Consider the following 25027-nt stretch of genomic DNA (forward strand, 5'->3'; position numbering starts at 1 on the left):
GAGCAAAAGAAGTGACAGTGAGAAATGCAGGCAAATGTGTTACTGCCAAAATCAGCCAGCTGAATTGATTGCAGTATATCAACATACTAGCTAAATAAAATGAAGTAACTCCTAAAGTTACAAGATATAGTAAACTGCATCATAACCAGAGGAATCTGGCTTATGTGCCCACTATTGGTAAAGGCAAGAATGCCGTCACTGAGATCAAACTTCACTTCAAATCTGAAAAAACCTCTGTATGATGCTGCTTGGAGATATCTGCTTTTCCACTGGGGGGAAAAAATGTACTTGCTCATGGGGTAATCGAGAAGACATGTTCCCAAAGTAACAAAAAAATCTCTTAAATAACTGAGAAATACTGAAAAACAACAACAACAAAAACCTGTAATATTCCTTTTAAGAGTCTGTAAGAGCCATGGGAGATTTATAACTGAAATATTTGGGGGGTGGGGGAGGGGAGAAAAGAGAGAGAAATCAAATCAAATTTATTCCCAATTTGTCTTGAGGCCCATGCTTCTCTCTGCTGTTGGCAGTTTTCCTATCTCATCTTATTCCTTCAGTGAAAACAACAAGTCAAAAAGTTTTGGTCTGAAGAAACAGTATCAGAGTATCAAAATGAGTTCAAGTATATTAGATGTTAGGGCTGTTTTGGGATGATGCACAGGCATTATCCTAGGGATATTGTGGATTTTTTTTCCCTACCAAGGGCATCTGTACGTTCCCACTTAGGAGATCTGGGGTGGAGCTATGAACTTTTTATCGAATTGTTGTGCAGCTACAAAATCGGGCTTAAAAGGCAGAGGTTCCTGAGATGGCTTTGATTCAACCTTTCTACCTGTTTGATAGAAATACTGATCCCCTGAGTGTGGAGAAGGTAATTTTGGTGCTCATTGTGTGAGCATGACATGTCTGATAGGTGAGGCAGTGCACAGGTACTGCTGTTTGGTGTGATGGGCTGCCTGTAGTGCCTCTGGGAAGGTCCACATAGCACACCCCTACTGAAAAAGATAGAGTGTCCCCTCAAAGGGGGAAAATTTCAGTTTCCATTCCCTTTCATGATTGGTCTCATAGGCTCTTGGTTGGGTTTTTTTTTTCTGAAGTAGATGGGTAAGCGATAAATCATCTGCATCTTTTTTCTTTTTTTAGGCTCGCTGACATTTGATTTCCTTCCTCTTTCTCTTTGAAGGTCTGAACTCTTCTTTTGTAGTTGTTTGTTGAACTGTTGGCCCAAGCTCTGGTACAGTTTTCAAACCTTTGCATCTCTGTGGTTACAGAACTTATTCTAAGATCTCAGGAACTGCGAACTCAGGCCAGAAAGTAAACAGCTATAACAGCAGTACAAAGAGCAGGGCTTTCTTTATTCTTTTGCACACACAAATTGGCCAAATATCCGCATCAGGTTTGGGGCCTGACTTGCTTGAGCTTATATTTGAGACTCGAAACAAAAACTGTTCATGATTAACATAGGGCAAAACATTTATGTGCTTCCAGTTGTTGTCTTCACTAACCTTTTTACAGTGCTTTGAGTTTCCACTTTGGTCTTCACAAGTTAGACAAAGATTTTTCAGTGAGTCTGAATTCCTCAAGCAGAGAGAAACAGGAGGCAGAGAGATCAAGCTAGACTGGTCTTGCTCTCAGTGGTTATCTCTTGGCTTTCTAAAATCATTTGTTTGAGTATATTTGTCTTTAGTGGTTGGGAAAACCAGCTCTGGGGTTGTTTTAGTTAGCTAAGGTACCTATCACCAGAGAATGTGCTGTGAATTATGTATGTGTGGTGCTGGTTCATGGACCATTACAAAGAGGATTTGTATGAATTTCATTAGATGCTTCTGGCAATCCCAGTCCAAATTCATGTATAAGGCCTTTATATAAGCATATCCAAGTGTTGAAAGAATATTGGTAAGATTACAAGGTCAGAGCTTCAAAAGCTAGGAAAGTGTGAGCGCAAGTAGCTTGTCCAACTTAAATTCCTTTCTTTTCTACAGATCCATTAGGATGCCCATTTATGAGCCTGTAACATACCACTGGAGCTGTGCTAAGGTCTTCCTTCCCCTGCCAGGCCTTCAGCTTTCCTTGTTGGCACATATTCTGACACTGGGCTACCAGTTTCTGTCCTCTCTTTGGAAAGGATATGTTGACCACAAGAGTAACATGTTTTCTGCCAGAGTGTTCTCCTGTGGGGTGCAGGCCGTGTGTAGATGCTGTGGCAGGTGTCAGTACTGTGTCTTGGCCTGTGTTGTCTCTGATGGCAATAAGGACCTCTGTTCAGGCCACTGAATGCCACCCTTCATATCTATTTACTGCCCTATGAATTTAAACACAAGGTTCTATGTAGGCACTTGTGGTGAGACACCTGAGCTTAGGTGTCTTAATCTTAGTTGACTCCTGCCCATAATGTCAGCTGACCTAGTCCTGTTGCTTCTTCAGGAGGACTTGATTCTGTTTAATATTTTGGAGGTGGAAAAGAAATGAACAGTCTCTTCTGCCTATTCCCAACAAAGCTTCCTCACTTCCCATCCTGCACCCTCAACCACTCTGCTCTGTCTCTGCCTCACGGCTGCTCTTAATGCCACTTTCCATTTTGTGGATATCTGAACTCAATTTCAGTCTCTTGCCCAGCAAGTATTATATTCAGTCCTCTATCTCTCAATCTCTTGCTCCTTTTGAGACATTTCCAGACACCATAGCTGCTTACTAGCTAGTCTGGCCACATTATCTCCCATATTCCCTCTCCTTTTCTTTCAAGGATGTCAGTTCTTCAGTCTCACTGCTGCCAAGGCTACCAGTGTGTCAAAGTCCCTGTATAAAGTAGCTGAATTGAGATGCATTTTTGTAAGGAGAACAGAAATGTTTGCCTGATGCAGTCTGCCCTGCCAAATCAAAAGTCTTAGACCAAAATTAAGGAGAAGCTAGAAACCCCCCACTAAAATTCCCCAGAAAATAGTTTCTTATACTGAAATGACATGTTTTGTGCAATGTTTTTTAGGAGCAGCTTAAATATTTTGGCTGAAGTTCCTGTCTGAGGCAGACATGGCTTTGGAAAATTTCTGTTCTTTCTCATTACAGTTTGGCAAGGCTTAAAGGCAACTTAAACCAGGTTGTTAAAATAGCAATTGCAAAATACTAGATTCAGATGCAATCCCTGTTTTGAGCATGTGGTTATAGCTGAAGCCATACATCAAGTTTATGACTTTACAACCAGTTTTGCAAAGTATTAAAGGTGCTGACTTGCTTTGCAGCTTTCTGTGTAACTGCAACAGAAACTGCCTCTTAGTGATTCTCATAAATTGAAGAAATTTAGCAGTGGGGTAAGACTGCTATGGACTGCTCTGTATTGTCCTGTTGCCTCATTTCCTCAATGAAAAAAAAAAAAAAAAAGACATGAAATTGGCCAGAGAGCTCAGTTTAAGTTGCTGGATGTTTGCGGTTACATCTGGAGGAACAAGCTGATCTGGTGGTTGCTTAGAACAACAGAATTGTCTTAAAAAGATCTGTGTGCAGTGGCAATGGTTGCCATGAGCATGTTGTTGCGGGCGTGTGTGTGTTTGGGAGAGATGGAAACTTCAAGATACATCCCTGAAGTGCTGTGTTTGCTTTTTGTTCCACGTGAGTGGCTCCAGTTGTTTCTAAGAGGTGCTCGTCTGTCAGCGTTGGTACTGGCCATCTCCAGACGTTTCATTGATGACACCCTCTACACAGGCACACACAACAGCCCACAGCACATGCAACAACTTCCAATAGCAGGGCTAAGACTGTATTAAAACCACAAGCCACCCCCATAATGTGCTACAGGAAAGGGGCTGGAGTGATTAAGAGCGCTACCAGCTTTTTATGTTGAAATTTACTTTCCCAGCAGGAAGAATTTGTTAGATAATTTTCTGAGATGGCCCTGGAAACGGGGCCATAAAAAGATGAAAACCAATCAAACAAAGGACTTTCACACTGGGACAGGAAGGAAGACGAGCAAATCCTTTCTGTCCCCAATACCTCCATTTGTTTTAATCTTGAGCGTGTGAATCACCTCTTCTTCTCCCAGTGATACAATAATCAGTCCATGCACGAATTTATGTTTGTCTGCAAACTCTAGGACTAAGTTATATAAACCTCTTTATTTTTGTGAAACTGAAGTGAGAAATGAACTCAGAAAGGTTAACCATGTCATAAACTAGTGGATGTTGCTGGTTTCTGTTTTCTCTGGATAGCTCTGAATCACTTGTCTGGACAAGCTGTGGCTTGGAAGACCACAACTAAAATTATCACAGACAGATTAAGTAAAGTCAAGGACATTTTGGGGGATATCGGCTGGACTGGCTTTCAGCTGGGATGTAATCTAGTGTCTGACATGATACCAGTCATTGTTGACTGAAGTAGATGTTGGACTTGGCCCTGGGGAAGGAAATTCCACCTTGGAAATGCACTGCTAATGTCCCCGTGGGGGTAGGAAATAACGACAGAGCTCAGTGTTCCTGTAGATGGCCATATAGCACTGTACTGCACTTCTGTCAATGTTAGGAGTTGTCCTGGATCACTCTTTGGACAGGATGCCTGTTAGGAATCAGTTTGTACAGAAGAAAGAGGAATGGTTATTATTCTTGCCTAAAAATAAGCACAGTATTGAGCTTCATCTTACATTTAAATATAGTTCCAGTCAGTGGCCACTTCCTTCTGTGACCTTGAAATCTAGCATTTGAAATGGTGTTCTCCAGGCAGTTGTAGGGGTTTAATTATCTTCTTCCAGATCCTTTCTGCTTCCCTTCCTCCTGCCCTAGAGAAAACAAACCAAAATAGCTCCGTATCTACTGATGCTTGAGACGTTGCCAGTGAATTACACAAAAGTCTGACTTAAAAGCCTGGCTTACAACAGCAATGAAAGGCTACGTTGCAAAGTTCAAGTTAGAGATATTTCTCTTATTCCTTTCTCAGAAATAATGTCTGCTGATAAAATTTCAGTGGAAATCTGTACTGATGCTCCTCAGAGAGGTAATCAGACAACACCAAGGAATGAATTCTGTAGGGAAAACCTTGCGTAACAAAGCGTTAGCTGAGGTGGAAGCCAGTTTATTACACATGCCTGTGTGCTGTCAGAGTTTCAGCAGGAGGTCCCCAAGGACCTCCTGCAACTTGTTAAGCGGGCATATTTCAGGAACATTAGAGTGGAAAGCTGGGGGACTGGTAAATCCGTTTTCAAAAGCTGCTTTGCAATCGAGAGAGGCAGCAGTCCTGGAGAAACAAATATCTTGAGCTGTACGTGGATGGAAATGTTTATCCTGTTTCAGGACATTGTAACTGGTATATTATGCCACACTCGTAATGTTTTCATTTCAAGTGCTAGGAGGGGGTAACCCAGGAGTATTTTGGAGCTGCAATTCCTTCTTTTTATTTCTTCCAAAATAGCCAACCACTTGTGCATTCTTAAAAAATTGCTGCCAATAATACATGCAAATAGTAATTGGCATAACCCAAAGTAAATAAAATTCTCTTTTCAGAATATATTACTGGACTGTAGGAGATTATCTTTGGCAGGAGCACTGCAGAGGTATCCAACAACAAGGGCAAGGCTGAAAGACTTTCTGGAGTTGTTTGTATAGCCCTCAACCACTGGTGTTTGTTGATCAAGATCTAAAGCTGCTGCTTGTCATACTCACTGCTGGTGTTGTGCCCAGCTGTTCCCTCAGATTTCTTGATCCTTCCTTACTTAATGCCATATAATTATCTTTATATCACAATCACACTAAACGATACTATGATACTTGTTACTGTAAGATGTTCTGTTAAAAGGTGGTACATCTGTATATATAGACTACACATAGTGTATAGTCTAAAGAAACAACTGAGAACAGCCAACAAGGGAGAAATGAGAGAAGTGAGGAAAAAGATCCTATCTACAGAAAAGTTATGAGAACAGCTATTAGAGATTTTTCCTTTTTATGATAAATACAAATAAAGAAGAGTTATTTCTGGTTCTAAACTAATACTCCTGCATTTTGCAAAAGTGGCTGCACAGCCTGGTGTGGAAAAGTGATTCTTGTTGGTAAACCAGTGGAAGTGTTATTAGATCTTCTATTAGGTCTATTAGGTCTCATTAAACCCAACAGAGTGAAGCATAGTTTTGTCCAGGGTCATGAGGGGAGTCAACTCAGAGACTGGGACTGGGACCCACATCCACCACCAGCTGCCTGCTCCCACTGGAAAACACATATAGGCTCATAAATGCTAGAAAGAGAAGGAAAAGAAGTTTTATCAAACACTTAAGAATGTGCTTTGAATTACTGAATGTTGCCAAGAAACAAGATTTCAGTCTCCAACCTTCAGAACAGATGATCCTGCTGTTTATGGGCCGTGTTCCTCCTCAGGAGCTGCTCTGCTGCTGACAGCCAGAGGGAGGTGGTTGGGCACTTGCAGGGGGATTTCTGTAACCTCAACGAGCTTTTAGACATATGTTACCAGCACTGTAACACAGTGATTAAACCAGACAATATAAAAGTGGTATTTTGAAAGTATGGAAATGGTCTTTCCAGGAGGTTTTCAAGACGCAGTTGGACAGGGTGCTGGATAATCTCTTCTAGGCTGCCCTTCCCGTGAAAGACTAGACTGGATCATCGTTTGAGGTCTTTTCCAACTTGGGCTGTTCTATGACTTGGGGAAAGTTGGATCAAATTGGTTAGTCTTTTAAATTGTTAAGACATAATTAGTAGCAGTCTGCAGTATTTTTGCAGCACAATTCAGGGAATCCCCCCAAAACAGGTTTTGGGGCTTGTGGTGCTTCCCCCCACTGAGACTGGGGCGTTTGGGGCAGGTTTGGAAGCCCAGGTGTCTGTGGAAGAGGACTTCAGTGTGAGGAATCAAACAGGTGATGCTTTGTGTGTAGGTTGTATCTGTCCCTGCTATTTTGTTTGTGGATTTAGGTCAATATCATGTTAAATGTACAAAGTTTAAAAAAAAAAGAATTTATTTTTCTTCCAGTTTTAAGAAATGCTGAAAGTATGTTTAAAAATAATAAATTTAACTCCTTTTAAACAAACCTAGCCAAGATTTGACTGAGAGGAGAGATCCGTCAGCCTTTGGGGCTTGCCACTGGGAATAGGATATGGATACCCTGCCAGCCTCAACCACAAAGCCATCTTTCATCTCTTGAAATATGGGTGTGACAGGGAGTATGGGCCGTGGGAGGTGGGAAAGACTTAAAAATATTCACCTGCAACAGTAGTTTTTATGTATGTATCTGTATTTATATCTGTATGCGTGTGTATATTTTCAGATAAGCACACATATATTTATACACATTATTACTCCTATTAACCAGGATCAGAATAGGAGTAAAATTAATCCAGTGACACTTCACACCCTTTTCTTTTTAGGGTGTAAAGGTTACAGCCTTTAAAAGATTTCCCCTTTTAAATTATTTCATGAACCTTTTAAGGGGAAAAAACCTTTCTGTATACATGCCTTAGTGATTGTTTTGTGTGCAATGCCATCTCACCTTTTAAAAACCCAAAACAAACAAGTAAAAAATCAAAACAAAACAAGACCACTAAAGAAACAGACATAAAAGTTTCTTCTAACATGATCATTTGTACTTGTATTTGATTTTTTAAGTTTTGTTTGTTGTTTATTTGTTGCATTCTGTAAAATCAAATTGCATTCACTTTTCTTTAGGCAAACTTTGTTTCTTAAAGTGCTGTTGCTTGCGGTCAGAGACTTTGAGAGCACACTTTTCTTTCCTGTGTGGGTAGATTATTTTAAATTATTATTGACCCGTCAAAATTAGGAAGTAAAATTTAAATCTGAGCGTGCTTTTACCTGTTTGGTTTTTTTTCATTGTTTGTTTTACTTTTTGTAAATAAGTCCCTGTGGTGGTAATCAAACATTTAATCTTGAAATAACTGCTCTCTCACTGGGTGCATCCTATATCCAGAATTGCTATTTGGAAGCCTCTGCCTGTTAAATAAACATTGAATTTTTATCATAGGTTGCATCTCTTCCAGAGCTCATTACCACAGAGCGTCCACTGTGCTGGTGGATGGTACAATAAAACATTGGAACTTTGCCTCCAAGTATCCTGCATCCTTCTGGGGAGGGAACAGGGCTCTGGTAAGAGGATCCCTGAGCTCCAGCATCAGCGCAGGGGAGACGGTGCCTCGACCACCAGCCCTGCTCCATGTGTGTGCTCTGACCTCAACCCGTGCTGGGCAACCTTCCCCAAGAGCTGGGCAACCACAGGTGGTGTGGAAGCAGATGAAACAGGTTGGCTCTCAGGGAAATGGTCCATCTGTGTTTCAAACATCCCTGTGATCATCTGTAGTTACAGTCTAAAAGTCTGACTGCTCTTTCTGATAGGAACCAGCACAACACTGCGGATGTAACTATTCCCAGAGTGTTCATTTGAGTCTGCAAATGCAGATGTGGCTTCTGCCTGTTCAGCCCCCCACCACTGCATGGCTCTAAATGAAATTGAGTGGATAAACTCATTTGCTTTTTTTTCATTAAGCTGGCAAATTCTTTACGGTGAATTTGTAACTCTTTGTCAGGTTTCTGCTCTGTAATATATGTATTTAAAAGTATTTCTTTTCTGGCAATGCTGACCTACTTTAAATGCTACAGCCTGCTGTTACCTCCATTATTTTTTTTCAGCAGCCAGTTGATACCAGCAGAAGTCTTTGTACTTCAGCTTCTAAACTTTGATGACATTTAAAGTGTTCATTCCTGTAAGTCAGCAGCCACTTTATCCTTCTCTGTCTGGGCTCTTGCTCCAATTCAGAGTTAATGGTTACTATTTATTGCATACCTACAAAAGGTAAAACCTACATAGAGCAAAGTTGCTACGTGCACACAGTGCCTCAGAAAACCCAGAATCCCCGACATGGAGAACATCCTGTCCCTGGCCAGGCTGTGCAGAGATGGGAGGACGTGGATAATTTACCTGGGCCCTGCAGGCACGGGGACAACTCAGATGAAACAACTCCCCATCTAGCAGGAGAGTCCTAAGCTGAGGGACCTGAGTCAGGAGGTTCAAAGAAAACAAAACATGCTGTGAGTGTGCAAGAGCATCTTAATTCCTGGATAGTCATGCTGTGATGTTATTGTAGTGGGATGTTTTCTTTTGGGTAAATAATTAGTGCTCTCCAGTGAGCTGGAGATGTGCTGTAGCATTATATGCACTCAACCACAAACTGTAAGCCACTCTTAAAATATTATAAACAATTCAGGTGTGGCTGGTTTTTTTTTGTGGAGCTGATTACCATCACCTTTTTCTCCTTGCTGCTTTATTTTTCTACCCCATTCCCCTGGCTTTTTTGGCACTGACTCTTCCACCCCCACTGCTGCCCCAGCCCTCAGGAGCAGTGCATGTTGCCAAGGGAGGGAGCACAAAGCAGCCCAAAGGCAGAGAGTTCAAGGAGGCACCAGCAGGGCTGAGGCATTTCCATTCATCCATGTTGCCATTGCCGTGTCCTTGTCGAAGTGCTGGTCCTTTGAGGTCCCACTCAGGGACCAGTGAAGCTGAACAGTCACATTGCAGAGTTTACATTTTCACAGATCCAATAAAGAGTCTTGCGTTTGCACGCAGATATATAAGGATTTTATGTTGAAACCTGTGGTGGAGTTCTTACTCATAACCCACCAGATCCTACTTCCCTGTGGTTTTCTCCCATTTCTAGATGCTGCAGTGACATCCTTTTGTTGTCTTGTGGGACTATTTCTGGCCCACAAAGGGTGATTCTCATCCAAGCCCTTAAGGGTATGCTGGAAGTGGGGTGACAATCATCTTGTGTCTTTCAGGATTTTGAAGACTGAGTGCCTTTGGTAGAGAAGGAAAGTGATGAGGGCTCTGAGCTGGCCCACAGGGTATAATTCAGATCATCCTGACTCACCAATCACTACCCTTGAGTTTTTCACAGTTCTGATTTAGAATCTCCCAAAGCATCACTGACACCAGTGTCTCAGCCCCTCTGAATGCATCTGGCAAGGCTGAGTGAGGGACCAGTGAGTCATCCCTGAATCTCTGACTTTAATTTTGCTCTCCGGTTTATTCATCCTCAGAGAGCAGGACACCCCTGAGGGGCTTCAGCCCCACCACGGAGGATTACAGTCCAAAGTGCCAGTCCCTCCCTCCATGAGTTATGGAATGGGGTGTCCTAGCCCAACCCTTATAATGCTCCCCATTACTCGGAGACCACCACTGACCCCAGACACACCTCTACAGCAGTGTCTCCAGCCTCCTCCTCCCCACTGGGGTACAGGAAGGAGGCTCCATCCCTCCATCTGCAGCTCCACACAGGGGCACCAGGTGGGAAAGGTGGTGGGGTCCGTGTGGGGCAGGGCACAAGGCTGCTGTGCAGCCTCCAACACTGCCATCGTATGAGCACCTCATCATTTCAATATCAGTTGCATTTGGGTGTATATGTAAATACAAAGGGAAAAAACCCTCTGCTTGAGTCCTGCTGAAGAACTAGATGAGAATGGAGCTATCCTGGTTTTGGTACCCGGGTTGGCTGAGGCATCCCTGGTGCAGTGTGATCCCTCTTCATTGCAGAGGCTGGCGGGGTGCTCCCTCCCCCAGGAGAGATGGAGGCTTGCTCACTGGGGTTTGATGTTTCCCACATGGATGATCTCCTTCTGGCTTGTCAGCAGTGAGTCAGGAATCCCAACCACTTGGCTCATTGCTTGGTAGATCATACTAAAAAATTGCAAATTAAAAACTGTGGTTGCTTGGGATTAAAAAAGGAATAAACTGTGGATTTTGTTTGTCATGGGATATTTTCCTCTGCTCTTCTCTCATTCCATTTTGTACTGTCTCCATCACCCTGCTTTCTAGTTTTGCCTGATTTGGAGGGGTGGACTCCACAGTTCATCCCTACCTCTAATTCTTGGGTCTTTTTTTTTTTCTTCTACTCCCTTTTCCAACTCTTGCAGATCACAGCTGACCTTTGCCAAACATCAGCTTGAGAGGCTTCTTTGTGTGTCCTACTAAGAATGGTGTGTTCATGGTGCAGTTCAGTATTTTTTTCTCCCTGTTTCATCTTTCCCTTGGGCTCTGCTGGTCTCCCAACTGCTGCTGTGGCTTTTCCTGCCCTCCAGGGAGTTGTTCTCTCATCTAAGCATTCCCTCTAGTGCCTTGGCTTCTTGGCTAGAGGCTGCTGTGGTGCCCATCTGTATTGGTTGCTGCTCCTTGTGCTCAGTGAGAGTGGAGATAAGGCAACCAGGAATATGATGATGGTGTTGGTTGTAAAAATATGAAAAATCCCTCTTAATTACACCCTGAACAAAATCCCTGCCCCGCCATGCAGAGCTCTGGCTCTCCATGTGCTTCAGTAATTGCTGTATACCACAGTGTTCCTAAGTTGCATCTTCACAGACAGAAGCTTCATTGATTTCAAGGGACTCCTTGCCGAGTAAGAACAAGGAAACAGTAATGGAAGCAGGCCCTATGAACTCATCTAATATATGTAATACTCACAAAACCCCCAGGTCTTTGTGGAAAATTATGGAATATAAATAATACCAACCAATAGCCAGGCATTTTCAGTCTCCTCTGGGAAATTGTTGCTGTACTGCCAGTTAGAAATTTATACTTTAGGCCAGTACTTGGACCAAAAAGATGAAATAGAGTTGGTGTTTTGGAACAGCTCAAGGAAATTGTGCAGGAATTATGTGCAACCAAATCTGAAGGTCTGGATCTGAATTTTTGGAAAACCAGAAACATAAAACTCTTCAAATGGAAAAATAAGATACAACTGGTACAGCAATGACTGTTTCAGTTGGGCAACTAATTCTGTAGCTTTATGCTGGTGAAAGTGTGATAGTCGTGAATCTGCTTTCCTTGGAGTTTGGACTTTGGAGCATAAGTGACTGTGTGATTCACTGTCAAAGGCACAAGCAGACTTTGGTGATTTTTTTTTCCCCTCCAGCGTTACTGCCTGGTGAAGTGTGAGAATCATACAGTCAGTCCAAATATGTGAATGATCAAGAAGTGCTCTAAAGAGAATTTTTTTAAAAGACATTTATTTATGAAACGAATAATGACTGCTGAGCTTGAAATGCAAGGACTTAAGAATTGGGGAAAAAAAATCTGAAAACAGCTGAAAAATCTATTGTCATGGAAAGTTGATTATGTAAAGCATTATCTGGAAGCTTCTGAATAGTCCTTAATATATAAGGAAGCAAGGAAATGGCTGGAATTTTGGATCCCTATTCATACAGACTCTTAGAACTTGTCGATAAGGCAGGGTTGAAAACACAATTTAATAACTTTATTTGGGTGGTTTCCTGTGTTGCACCATCTTGTGCACAATGATGCACACTAACCCACTACTGTTCTTGGTTGCTGAGCCTCAGCACCTCCAACAGAGCATGTGCACTTGGAATCCCAATTTGGAACAAGGCATTTATTCAGAAATCAGTTGGTTTTTCTCAGATCTTTACTAATCGCCTACACAGACACATATGAGCCCAGGTATTCAATCTGGCAATATTTAATAAAGAATACATAAATATTTACACAAATGTCATTTGGACACCTCAGGCCTGTAGATTCAAGAACAACTTGGGCTTCTTTGGCAGGAGACATCAATATAAATGTGAGTAGTCATTAAATAATGGCAAGAAATGATAGCAATAAAACCTCCCTGCCTATTTTTCATCCTAGAAAGGTGAAAGAAAATGGCAAATTATCCAATGTTTTTCATGGTTGTCAGAAACTGGACAGTATCCAAAAATTAGTTCACCAAATATTTATGAAATGATATCTAAACCATTAACTGTTCTGCTTATCTGAGATATAGTTGTGCAATCTGTTTCATACTCCTTATCCAAAGGTGGGGGAGGAAAAGGCATGTTTTTGAGGTAGAATTTGTGCCAAATCAGACTTTGAGACCAGAAAGAGTTTTGAAGATTAACTTTTAAAAAAACCCACCTTAATAGGTCTGGATGATTCTTGAAATTGGTTACATCAAACTGAGCCCTGTGAGTAATTTGAAAGTGGCAATTTAGGGATATGGGACATCTTCCTGGCTGTTAATGCCCCTTTTTATTTGATCTGATCTCTGATCAGAATAATCCTTAGGAGTTAACTCTACAGAGAAGCAATTGACCTGAACAGTGCTTTGCAATCTGGTTTGGAAGGGAACCTTTTTTTGTTCCAATACAAATCCAGTCTTCCATTCTACCCTCTCTAGGTCAGCCATGAATGCCTTCCTTTCTACTACAGCTCAACTAGGAGAGACCCAAATGTATTTTGCCTGCTCCAGCTGGTTGACTAGTTTCTCTGATAGCCCTGAAACAGAATTTAAGAGGAAGCTTGTTCATTTTCCTAAACTATTTGTATATTCTGCATGAATAAAATATTCATTTAGCTGTGAGCAAAAACCTTCTAAACACTAAATATTTTCTGTCATTTCTGTGTTAAAAAGGGCTGCCCCTGAGCTTCTCTTAAAATGGTTCAAGAAATACGTGCCATTTGTGAGTGAACAGAATCTACCATTTTCATCTTTCTCGCTCCCAAGGGACTTGTCTTATCAGAGGCACTTAGTGCTCCAAGGGAAGGGTGAGCAGTGGCTGTTTCCTGGGATGTGCTGCCTGCCTGGCACACCAGGGGTGTCAGATGGACCTCATCTCTCTTTCTGCTGAAGAAAATGCACTGCCCAGTGATATTTATTATTTGATGTAGATAGAATTAATGGCAGTGTTGGCTGCACCCAGTTTCAAAAGGGTCCAGCATCCTGCAGTGAATGAGATAAAGAGACAGAGAGTGATGTGTAAGCCAAGCCCACTTCACTGATTTAATGATTTAGAGATGGGATCCATTAATTAAAGCAAACCCTCCATCCTGAAGAGTATTTCAATAGATCATCACAAATGGTATTCTGAGATGACCAATAAAGGGTTGGCAATGCTCCATGGCTCAGGATCTGGCCACCTGTTTCTCCAGAGAGTTGTCAGTTCATTACAGGAGTATTTTGATGCCTTCTGTTAAAGTTTTGGAAGGTGCAGAGATGACCTTTCTGTCTTTTGCTGCCTTTTGCTTTGTTCTGTCAGAGGTGTCCTCATCTGTGACAGCCTCAGATAGCATCTTGGCCAAGGACATGTCCCTATGGTCTGGGGAGTGATTTCTTTGCCAATAAAGGACACTGTGAGGCTGGGTATGGAAGTAATCAAAGCTGAATATGGTTATAAAGACGGATTTCTCTTCTTGATGAAGAAGAAAACCCAGATCCCTTCCATCCCTCAGCTCCTACTGGGAGAGTTTGCATTACTCTGCCAGCACTTGCTCACATGATGCCCTTTCAAAATATCTATTATCTTTTTTTTTTGATGGTGATACTTTTGTTAGCTATACTTTGTGCTCAGACACTGTTATCTTCCCAGTGTGGTCTTTATAATAAATGAAAAAGTCAGTCAAGTCATCCCCCTGTTCATGCTGCAGATGGGAAAACTTAAGCCCAGAGAAATAATGTGACTTTTGTACAGCTACAAAGTGGAGTTGTGGTTAAGTGGGGAACAGTGCTGTAATGGTGCAGCAGAGACTCCAGCCCTTGAAAATGCATCTGCTGCTCTGTGCTGCCTTTTATTTGATACTGATGCAGACGCAGCCTCAGTTATCTGAAACTTCTGCTGTTGAAAACAGGACCTTTTTCTCCCTTCAGATCACATCCAGAACGTCTGCGGTTATTTGAACCCTCCGAAATCCCCTGTGTACCCTCGACATCTCACTAATGCACCCAAAACGGCGCTTAATTACCTGTCGGTGCCGCTGCCCCCGCCAGAGTTGATGTGGCAGGTTGCTGCAGTCGGGTAATCGAATCCTGCGATGCCTGAAGCATTTTTGGCACGGAGCCTGCAGCCAGGGAGAAACCCGCCGCCTGCCTTCTCCCGCCTTACCTACCGCTCCTGCCATCCCCTCGCAGTGCCGCGATGGGAGGCAGGAACACACCCAGCCCTGGTCCCCATCTGTTGCAGCACCGGCTCCAGTAGCAGAGCCCGAGATGTTTAAATGCGCCTGCCTTTAGGGAAAAGCTTTGAATGCAGTTCTTCGATGGACGTTTCCAGCCAGACTGCAGGATTTTTCAGAGCTGTAAGTCAGAACGGGGCTCGATTGTCTCTGGTTTTCTCTGGATTTGATTATTTTTATTATGATTTTTAAAATGTATTTATCGTGGCGGGGGAAATAGATTTTGCATTCATTTAGGTGGATGCCCGAGTGCACTGCAGGACTCTGCCGAGAGGCAGGAATTCTTCAGGCTGTGTAAGAAATGCGTGGTCCTTGGATATTTTGGGGTTTTTTCATCATGTTTTGTCTCTTTTGCAGGCATGGCTGGCACAGGGCTGTTGTCCTGTTTTTAGAGCATTTAATTACAATAGATACTCCAAGGCTGAACAAAATGTTCTTTTATCTACTTAAAGAATGCAGTTTGGGTTTGGGGTATTTTTCCCTTGCATAACTTTTCCTTAATGTTTTGGAAAGAGAAATTATCATTTGGGGGGGATGTTCATTTAATTTCAGCCTAAAACCAGCTGGTCTCTGCATCCTGCAATGCCTGGTTTCTCCTACTGCTCATCTCAGAGCAGCCTGAACTGCTGAACAACTAATTGCTGTGGCTAGTCACTTCAATCCCCAAATCACAGGGTTTGCTTATTGATTTTAATGTGATATTTGATATTTGATGAGGTTTGCCAGGATAAAGGGGTGTATTACAGGCTTTGTGTGTCCCTCTTGCATTTTCCCTTCTTCACTAGCAGAATTAATGCTGAGCACATGCAATTTGCACTGCAGTTAATGGACCTGTGAGATAATGAATGTCCAAAAAGGATGAAGCTGCTTCTTTCCTGAGGATCGGAGCCTGAAGGGTTTAAAGATGCTCCGTTAGTGGGGTGATGGGAGGGGTTTGGCAAATAGCAACTGAAATTCAATCCAGTATAAAACGCAGGGGGTTTTGCCAGCATCCTGTGTGTGTTTTGCTTGTTGGTCGCTGTGTTATAGGTGCGGTTACAGGCTGCAGGAGGGATGCGGGTTCTGCCTTTGGGGAAGAGATTTCACCCTCAGCTCCATCCCTCACATGGGCTGAAGAGTCGTGAGTTCGGGAGAGGCTGGAAAGCAGAGGCGGCGCTGACTTTGAGCAGCCCTGGGAGGTGTGAGAAAACTGAAGTTGCTGCAGTTGGGAGTCTGGGGGGCAGGATTATCTGTTGGAAGAGTGAATGATGGACAGCAGGATGAAACAGATCTTGCTGACATGGGGCCAACCCTCATTTCAAAGGGGGGCAGTGGGAAACCCAGCAAAAGACTCTGTTGCATTTCAATTTAATCAATTTTTATTACTGGGAGTGGAATAAAAATATATTTATTTTTTGAAAATGCTCTAGTTTGAAATAAACAAAAAGCCCCCCATTCCCTCCAAAATCCACCCCATCGATCTGTACAAGGATGTTTGACACTCATTAAGATGAAATTAGGAGAACTAAAAGCAAAATTGCTGCAAATCTTTAAAAGCAAAACACAGAGTTGATGGAAATCACCTGTAAGTACTTTGCTTCAGGCAGCAAAGAGCCACTGGTTTTCCATCAGGAGGAGAAAATCCTCCTGTCATTTCAGCTTGTTTGGCCACCCAAGTAGGTCCAGTGACAAGCTGATTTTAAGACAAGAAATGTTTAATCATCTCAAATTTAAAATAAATGGTAGTTAGAAACTGTAAGACCTTGTTACCATGTTTGTATGCACGTTATACAATTATATATGTTGCCATATGCATTTTCCTATATGAAAGCATGTTTTATATGTGTGTAAAAAAACTGATGCCCTGTGAGTTGAGCTGTAGCACGTCTACACCTGGGAGGACACAGTCACCAGTGAAGTCTGTTTCTGTTTCTCACTGTAGGTGCCAGTGCCTCTGCTCTTAGAACTGATATATATTTTGATAAAGTTGTCCTTTTGCTCTGATGTAAGAGACATTTTTCTAATAGGTATTTAATGACTTCTAGTGCCTGATTGCAATTTTAAGTCCAATTTCCAATCCTAATAGAGCTCAAAATAAATGTTAATAAAACTTGGATTTACATGCATACTAATAGTTGTACAGCTGTTCAATACATATAGATAGAAATTAACGTTCTTGATGAGGAAAAAAAAACTTGTAATTTTTTAGGGCCGTATTACTTCCATGAACTTAATTTTTGATAGTAAGGAAAAAATAAAAAAATGTTCCTCTCAATCAAAATTTCCTGTTTGTGAATTTAATTCATCTTGAGGGGGGAAAAAAAATTGGATCGGTCATTTTTTTGTTTAATTTTGTTTCCAGCTTGGGTGCTTGTTATTTTTTTGGGAGGCTTTTGGTGATGCTCCTTGGCAGGGTGAGTGTCTGTGCCAGGCTGAGAGCTGTGGGCAGGGGCTCTCCCTGAGCCTTGGCTTGGTAATTCCAGTGTGAGCTTTATTTTTTGGTGACAAATGGGTTTGGACTGTCTGCCACAAGGCTTGAAGGAACAGCCAGTTATGAAATGGTCTCTCCTGCGCCAGGCTCGTACTCTGCCCATCTGTCACCGTGTCCAGGGTGTCCTGCTCACTTGGAAATGCTGCTTGACACATTTTGATGCCCAAACTGTCAGACAAATCAAATGCAGATTTGCCTGTTTCAGCCCACCAGTGCCTGCTGGGCTTCAAAACCACTTCATAGGGCAGAAGTTACATTTGGCAATCTGTATATGTAGGTAACGAGGTTGAGTTTCCAGCTGGATTTCCCTGAGCATGTGTTTGCTTGTCCTCTGTCCACATCATGTTCAGAAAGGCCCATTGTAACACGGTGCTTAAATGGGCTTGTGAAGATTAAGATGGCTAAAATCAGAAGACTCTTACTAAAGGAGTCAGAAATTAGTATGGTGCATTTGAAAGCTTTTTTTCCCCTGCACTGGATCTAAACTAGGAACAATTTCTGGGGGAAAAAAAAATAAATAGTAGACATTAATGAAAGCCACAGTCCTTGAAAGAAGCCTGAAGTTTACTTGGGGAAATATCTTCCTTAAAATTTTACTATTGCCTGTACAGTAATTAGAAAAAAACCTTGGTGTGTGTTATTTCTGTTCTTCCCTTTCCACGTGAGGATTATTTCCAAACTGACCCACTGCGAAAACTTATTTTCAGTGATGGCTATTTCAACTGAGAGTGAGTAATCCCTCTGTTGTGTTCTCCCATATGTCTCATTGTTCACAAGATTTTCCAGATGGGTAAATATTTTATCCATCTTTCATCAGAGGTGGTCATTGGTGTCTTCCAGTACCTTTTTCTAAGCACAACTACGGTGCTTTTTGGAGCACATCCCTTGAAACAGCCTTAACAAGAGTGACCAGAGCTTGGTGTGAGAAGGTCTGGAAGTGTGAGATACATTATCCCTTGGACATTTCCCTTAGATTATGCCAATTCTCTTCACAAATGTACTTTTCTCAGAGGTTGTGGAGCTGGCTTGTTTTCTTAAAACTCAAATTCTAGTTGTTTCAGTTGAACACAGTGGTTCCTTCATTTCACTCCTGTCAAAGAGTTAACCCTGTTTTCTACACAGCAGCAAAGAAAATACCATTTAGTAACCCTCGGGAACGCCAGCAGAGCTTAGGGCCTCACTGTGCTCCCCACCGTGCTGATACCTGTGCTGTGTCTAGACTGCAAAGCAAAGACGTGAGCGAAGCTGGGCTGGGATTAGCCCGGCTGAGTCCTGCCAGCCGTGCAGCTCGGAGGGAGCGGAGCTGCGGGAGTATTTACTCAGCCTCCTGCGGGGATGTGGCAGCCTCCGCTCCGCCGGGTGTTGTCATGGCTACGCCGCTCCCGCCGCTCCCCGGAGCCGGGAGAACGTGAGCTGGTGTAAACCACGCTGGCAGCTCCAGCCCACCCCGTAGTAAGATGCATTCCCTTGTTTGGACAGTTTGCTCTCCGAACGGGGGGGGGTGGGGGGTGGGGGAAGGAAGGAAAATGAGTTATTTTATTCCCACTTTACAGGCAGTAAAGAGGGAGAGGTAAAATGCGGGGTTCGTTTATCCTGTGTTGGATCCTCCGAAGTTTAAGGAAGTTGTTCAGCCTCTCCCATACCCGGGAAATGAGATTAGCTCAGCTGGTTAGAGAATGGTGCTCATAACACCAGGGTCTGGGGGTTTGATCCCCATGTGGGCCATTCACTTAAGAGTTGGTCTCAATGATCCCTGTGGGTCTCTTCCAACTCAGAATATTCTGTGAAATCTGTGAGATGGGACCAAATTGCCCACTGGAGATGCTGGCTTTTCCCTTTTCTCTAGGCTGGACATAAGTTGTGGGGTAGATGACTAGTGTTTCAGGTGGCTGAAATTAGGTGAACGATATGTTATCCTTAATGCCTTCCCAGAGCTAATCCCAAAAGCTGGAGCAGGCAATTAAAGTCTCATCACTTAAGTCCACTCATGAAGCTATTCTGGACTGGATATGCAGTTTGCAAAGCACTTTGGATCCCTACAGGATGAACGATGTATTGTTGTTTATTAGTATTGCAAGGCACTGCTAACTAATAATCTAGTAATGGTTCCACATCTCTGCATTTCTTAGCTCAAAGCCAAGGGTGGTATTTAAAGTATACACAAGCTGGATTTGGGCAGAATACTGTACTATGAGTGTGATAAAGTTTTCTAGGTTATCTCTGAGAATTTGAGCTTTCTTCTGCCCTTCAGGGCTTTTTATGTTGCCAGCTTCAGCAAAATGCCTCTTTAAATAAGGAGTTCAGAGGGTGATGAATGAAGACCTCCATTCTTTTAGGAAAAGAAAAAAAGTAGTCTAGCCTATGAAATAAAGCATATTGTATATATTGGTCTCTTTTTACACATGTTTCTTAAAGTGTAAGAAAAACTACAGCAAATTGACTATCAACTGCATAGATGTGAAATTGTTCTCTATGACTGCAGAGAGATGCAGGAAAATGTGTCAGGAAAGCATCAAGAGGGGAGTCTTTCCTCACTGTGGACTCCATGTGTTGTTTCGTTTGACCTCCCATTCAGGTCTTCATCACACCAAGCACAGAGTCATCCTGTTCATCCTTTCCTTGCTTAATTTCCTCTTTGCTTCCACTTTTTTTTTCCCTTTCTTTTTTACTTGAGGGACTACTTGATCAGAGCAAGTCCCTCACTTACCTGGCTTTCCATCTCTAAGCTTTCTTCTAATTGTTAAGATTATTCATGGTTATTAACTGACAAGAATGTAAAGAGGAGGCAACAGGCAGCTGTCTTCCTAAATGCAGTGAACTGGAAAAAATAGTTGCAGTTCAAGTATTTGTGGCAGAGGTTTTCTGCCTGGTGTGAATGTCACATTTTTTCCTTCATATAAATGCAAGGGAGAACCCTGTGAGTTCTTCTCAGATAAGGCCATCAGCTGGGGTTTTTCAGCTCTGATTTTGTTTTGTTTTCCTCTTCCTTGAGGAAATGGTTTTTGCAGATATTTGGCCTATAGAGAGTGGGGAAAGCCATAAATAAATACAAACCACAGTGACTTTTTTAAAGTAGCTGAAGTGTAGAGAGGATTTAGTAAGCCTCAGTATGATCCTGGCTTTGAATCCCCTTTAGATTGTTCCTGTGCTGCAGCATCTCAAATGTTTTCATTACATTATGGCAAAATCATCTTTTGTTTCCTGTGGTTCTGCATTTTGCTGTGGCTGAAGTTGTGTTTTATAGCAAATGAGAGCTTTTCCCTCCAAACACATTGGGATCCTGTGTCTCGTTTATGTAAGGCAATCTTATAAGTATTGGAAAGCAATTTGGTTGGCACCAAGACTGTGCCATCTGAAGGGGAATATTTGCAGGCTCCTGCAGTCCTTGCCTTGGTTGTTTCTTAATTCCCTCATTACTCGTCTGACCACATTTTCCAGGACTGAGGTACGTTATCTTCTGCTTTTACCTTGTGTTTCTTAACTTTGGGTGCTTCTGGAATGAAATGCCTCACCAGAGAAAGGTTGTCTTTGGCTGAGCACCCCGGGAGAGCACTTCATGATGGGTCTGTATGTGGATGGTGGTTGTGTCACAAGGAACATTAAGAATTTTTTTTCCTCCCTGGCTTGCTTTCTCTGCTGTTCCCTCACTTTCTCTCTCTCTCCTTTTTTTTTTTAAATGACATTTCATTATTTGCACGTTTGCTAGGTTGTCCATCTGCTGTTGTAGTAAACATGCTGCCAGTCAGTGTGCTGTGTGGTTCATGGTGTGAAGGAGCTGACAAACCAGGCTGTGCAAGTGTGTGTGGGGTTCCTATTCTTGCTTTGTCAGAGAGCCTCTCATGATGATCTGTGACTTACTGGTGAGGTGGACAGCATCATCACAGCATTTCCATACAGCCCTGAGCTCTCTGGACAATTCAAACAGGATGGGGCTCCAGGCAGAAGGGGTTGCACCCTACCCCAGGCTGCCTGTGCTCAGCTCATTTGCAAAGGCTGAATCACCAACAAGACACGGTGGTGGTTCCTGGCAGGAGAGCACAAGGCTTGAGAGAAAACTTTTTTCTGTGAACAGCGTAGGAATGTGTTCTGGTGATTTAAGTCTGAGTCTGAGAACAACGCAAAAAACAATCCGTGGTCTCTTGGCAGTTTTTGCTGATGGATCTTGTCTACAGCCTCAGAAGGAAAAAAGGTGAATTTGCTGTAGACTGCTGGAGATTAATACCTGTCAAGATCAGTCAGGAAGTTCACAACTGAAGAAAGATGTACTGGAGGCTGCTGGTATCCCATGATCAGGATAACTCAGGAAGAACAGCTCGGAAGACAGCTGTTTTCAAGGAAATATCAAGGACTGCTGATTTCAGGGCTCTCTTTATGCCCTTCCTCTTGAAATTCTTAGTTTTAGCAGATCTCTCTGACCAAGTGATGGCAATCCAAGCTGGGTGAGCTGTGGGTGAGAACAAGAGCTTCAGTAGCTCTTTAGGACCTTGTCTGTTTTTTGTTGCAGCTGAAAGAAATGCCTTTAAATTGCATATGCAAAGTTTTCACAGGTGAGGTTTTTATATAGGACACTGAATAATCACCTGATGGATGGGGATTTTCACATCTCAGATTTTGGCCAGCCATCACTCCCTAACTTTTTAGATTAACACCTCTTTGGAACTGAATATTTCCCATTTTTTCCAGGCGCTTCATTTTGGGGTGATTTACCCTCTCTTATTTCAAATCTGATACTGTATCTACCTTGACACCAAAGTGCACACAGTTGGTCCTGCACAGTCACCCAGTAAGTCCTGGCCTGTGCTGCCTCTGGCATCTTCATGCTGCAGACAAAATCATAGAGTCGTTATGGTCGGAAAAGACCTCTAAAGGTCATTGAGTCCACCTTTAACCTGACATCTTCACCATTCCCCCTTGTCCTGTTGTTTGGGAGAAGATACCAACCCCCATCTACAACCTCCTTTCAGGCAGTTATAAGAGGGATAAGGTTCCCCTTTGAGCCTCCTTTTTCCCAGGCTAAACACCCCCAGCTCCCTCAGCCAACCCTCATCAGACTTGTGCTCCAGACCCTTCACTGGCTTCATTGCCCTTCTCTGGACACTCTCCAGCATCTCAATGTCTTTCTTGCCATGAGAGGCCCAAAACTAAACACGGGATTTGCAGTATGGCCTCATCAGCCAAGTCTCTCTGCCTCATTTCTACCATCTCGAACTCTCCAGACCCACTCAATTGTTCTTTTATACTATAAATACCCTTAAAAGTAATAGCAAACAAATAAACTGGAACAGCCTTGTGCAGTGCAAAGCTGGCTTGCACAAATCTAACCAGCCTTGTACATCTGTTACTGCCCACTCCCATTGAGTCATACTGAGACTTAGTCACCAGCATCTTCAGTCTCACAGTACGACTTCTATCTCTTGTCTCCAAAACACATGCTGCAGTCTGCATGGCATGGGGGAGTGAGGAGAGCAAAGCAGTGAGCAACCTACTCCTGAAGGAATAAAGCAGGGTAGCAAGCCTTATTATACTTTACTATGACTGGTATATCAAAACAAAAGGACAGAAATTCCTGTGTATGTCAGTTTTGAATCTTTTCTTGTGCAATAATTGAATGATTCGTTATAAACCCCCCAAGGCTTATAGATAGCATTGCTACCAAAGAAAAGGACAAATTTCTATTCAAGCAGAGCTACCAAGCTATGCCCTCTATTCCACAGAGATCAAACTTTGGATTCTGCTCACAGGCTATTAGCATATGTAGCATATTTGCTATTCAGAGTTTTACATAGGCTTGTAATAGGTACAAATCCAAGGTTGATCTAAAAAAAATCTGCTGGTGTGCAGAGTGCAATGAAGGAAACTGTTCACAGCCAATGTTAATAAAAATCCCGACCTTCTTCGTCCTTGGTAGGATAGTTGAAATGCTCATAGCTCAGTAACATTAACAGAAAAGGAGACCCAGAGAGCCCTGTTAAGGTGTGATGCTGAGGAGTGCAGTTTTTAGCAGTTGTCAGCACTCAGCTTAATTTCTCTGTATGTTGTTTTCTTTGTTTATTTTATTAAAGTAGCTGTCTCCCCTTATTGAAAAGCAATCTTAGTAAAGTGTCACCTTCTGCTTGAGTTATGTTGTAAAAAGAAACTGTAATGTCTGGCAGGCATTTCACATCCTTAAATTTGGTGCAATCCTAGCACATATATAGAACTGAGTGAAGCAGAAAAATAACATCTCAGAGGTGACACCATCAGGAGTCAGGACTGCATGATGCTACCCGCGCTGGGACTCTGAAATTGCTTATAGCTGAGGAACCCAGCCTTTAACCAGAGATGGGCTCTGGGGCTACCAGGAAGCTCTTCTGACCTGAGTCACCTCAGAAACATGGTGCAAGAGTTGACAACATTCACGGGGACCCACCACCATGGGCACAGATTTCACATCACCCTGTTGTTCGTGGTCATGCCTTGTGTTTGAATGGACGTTTCCAAAGGATGGCAGCAGGGACCTGGTTGTGAAATACTCTTTTGATACCCAGCCACTGTTGAGCAGGGCCACAGGAAGGTCCTGCTTCCACCCAAAATACATTGGAAATTGGTCTCTGGCCTGGCAGTCGCAGTGTGCCCCAGAGAACCTTGCTGGCCCCTTGGCTTCAGATGTTGTGTAGAAAATTTATCAGCCTGGCTGCCAAAGTAGCCTTGAAGCAAAACAATAGTAAAACAGGAATCCTGTTTATCCTGTGTTTTTTACTGGATTCAAGGCTTTAGTGATCTGTTATTTAAGTCTGCAACCTCTGCAGCAGAATTGCTGGAAGCCCTTTCCTGACACCAAGGTCTCCAACTGCAGCAGCCTCCAGACCAGAGTGTCTGGGCAAGCCTTTTTGGCAGGAATTCTGCCTGTAAGAATTCCAGGGAATTCTCCCTGTAAGTAAGGAAAGGAACAGTGAAACTGGAAAAGGTGAAAAATGGCTTGGCTACTAGATCCTGTTCCTGTCGCTATTTGGCTATGCTGTGCCAGCCAGTGTATTTGTTTTCTGCATCCTCAAATGTGGTTTTCCTTTCTATTTTCCAAAAGAGTTCTGAGAAAAGCTTCTTTGTTTTCCCAGGGTATCAAAGAACAAGAATTTTATTTTTCCTTCTTTTCACACCATCCCAACTATTCTGATATAAGGGATGTCAAAGGAAAAAGATCTGGATTTAAGAAGGATCACCCTCTAGATGTACAGGTGACCCAGGCCAGAATCACCCTAGAGTTAGTCTCACCACTGGTAGAGAAATTAGTGTGGAGGATCTGTAACCTTCCAGATATCTACTGTTCCTCCAGAGGAAATAGGGAAAGAAGTGGTAGAGAAGGTGAGTGCAAATGCAGGCAGAATAATCCTGACTTGCACTAGGAAATCACCTGTTGAATAGGTGTTGTGGGAGACTTCCTTCTCCAGGAGGGAGCCTGACTGGCTACAGGAGCACTGAGCACTGGTTCTGCTGTGTCACAGCTCTTCTGTCCTCCAGAAAAATCTTTGCTATCCCTGGGGCCTTATTCTTCAGCAAATATAACAGGAGCTGCCATGACAACCTCTTGTAAATAAAAGTGGATTGAAAACAAAATAAATCTGCAGCGGCTTTGT

The 25027-nt window shown here is 42.7% G+C and overlaps 1 protein-coding gene across 3 annotated transcripts in view; it reads left to right on the forward strand.

Moving 5' to 3' along the window:
- The window catches only part of PRKAG2 (protein kinase AMP-activated non-catalytic subunit gamma 2), a 211499-nt gene that overhangs the window by 37932 nt on the left and 148540 nt on the right, over positions 1-25027 (forward strand). Inside the window, exon 1 of one of the 3 annotated variants that reach the window (XM_027648542.1) lies at positions 14798-15067. The exons of the other annotated variants lie outside the window; for them this stretch is intronic. Coding sequence (XP_027504343.1) covers positions 14987-15067 — 81 coding nt within the window. The 5' untranslated portion in view covers positions 14798-14986. Of the gene's footprint in view, positions 1-14797; positions 15068-25027 lie in introns of those variants that run through there. 3 annotated transcript variants of the gene reach the window in all.

The sequence above is a fragment of the Corapipo altera genome, unplaced genomic scaffold (assembly GCF_003945725.1).
Source record: "Corapipo altera isolate COAL_440 unplaced genomic scaffold, ASM394572v1 47, whole genome shotgun sequence".
Taxonomy (NCBI): Eukaryota; Metazoa; Chordata; class Aves; order Passeriformes; family Pipridae; genus Corapipo; species Corapipo altera.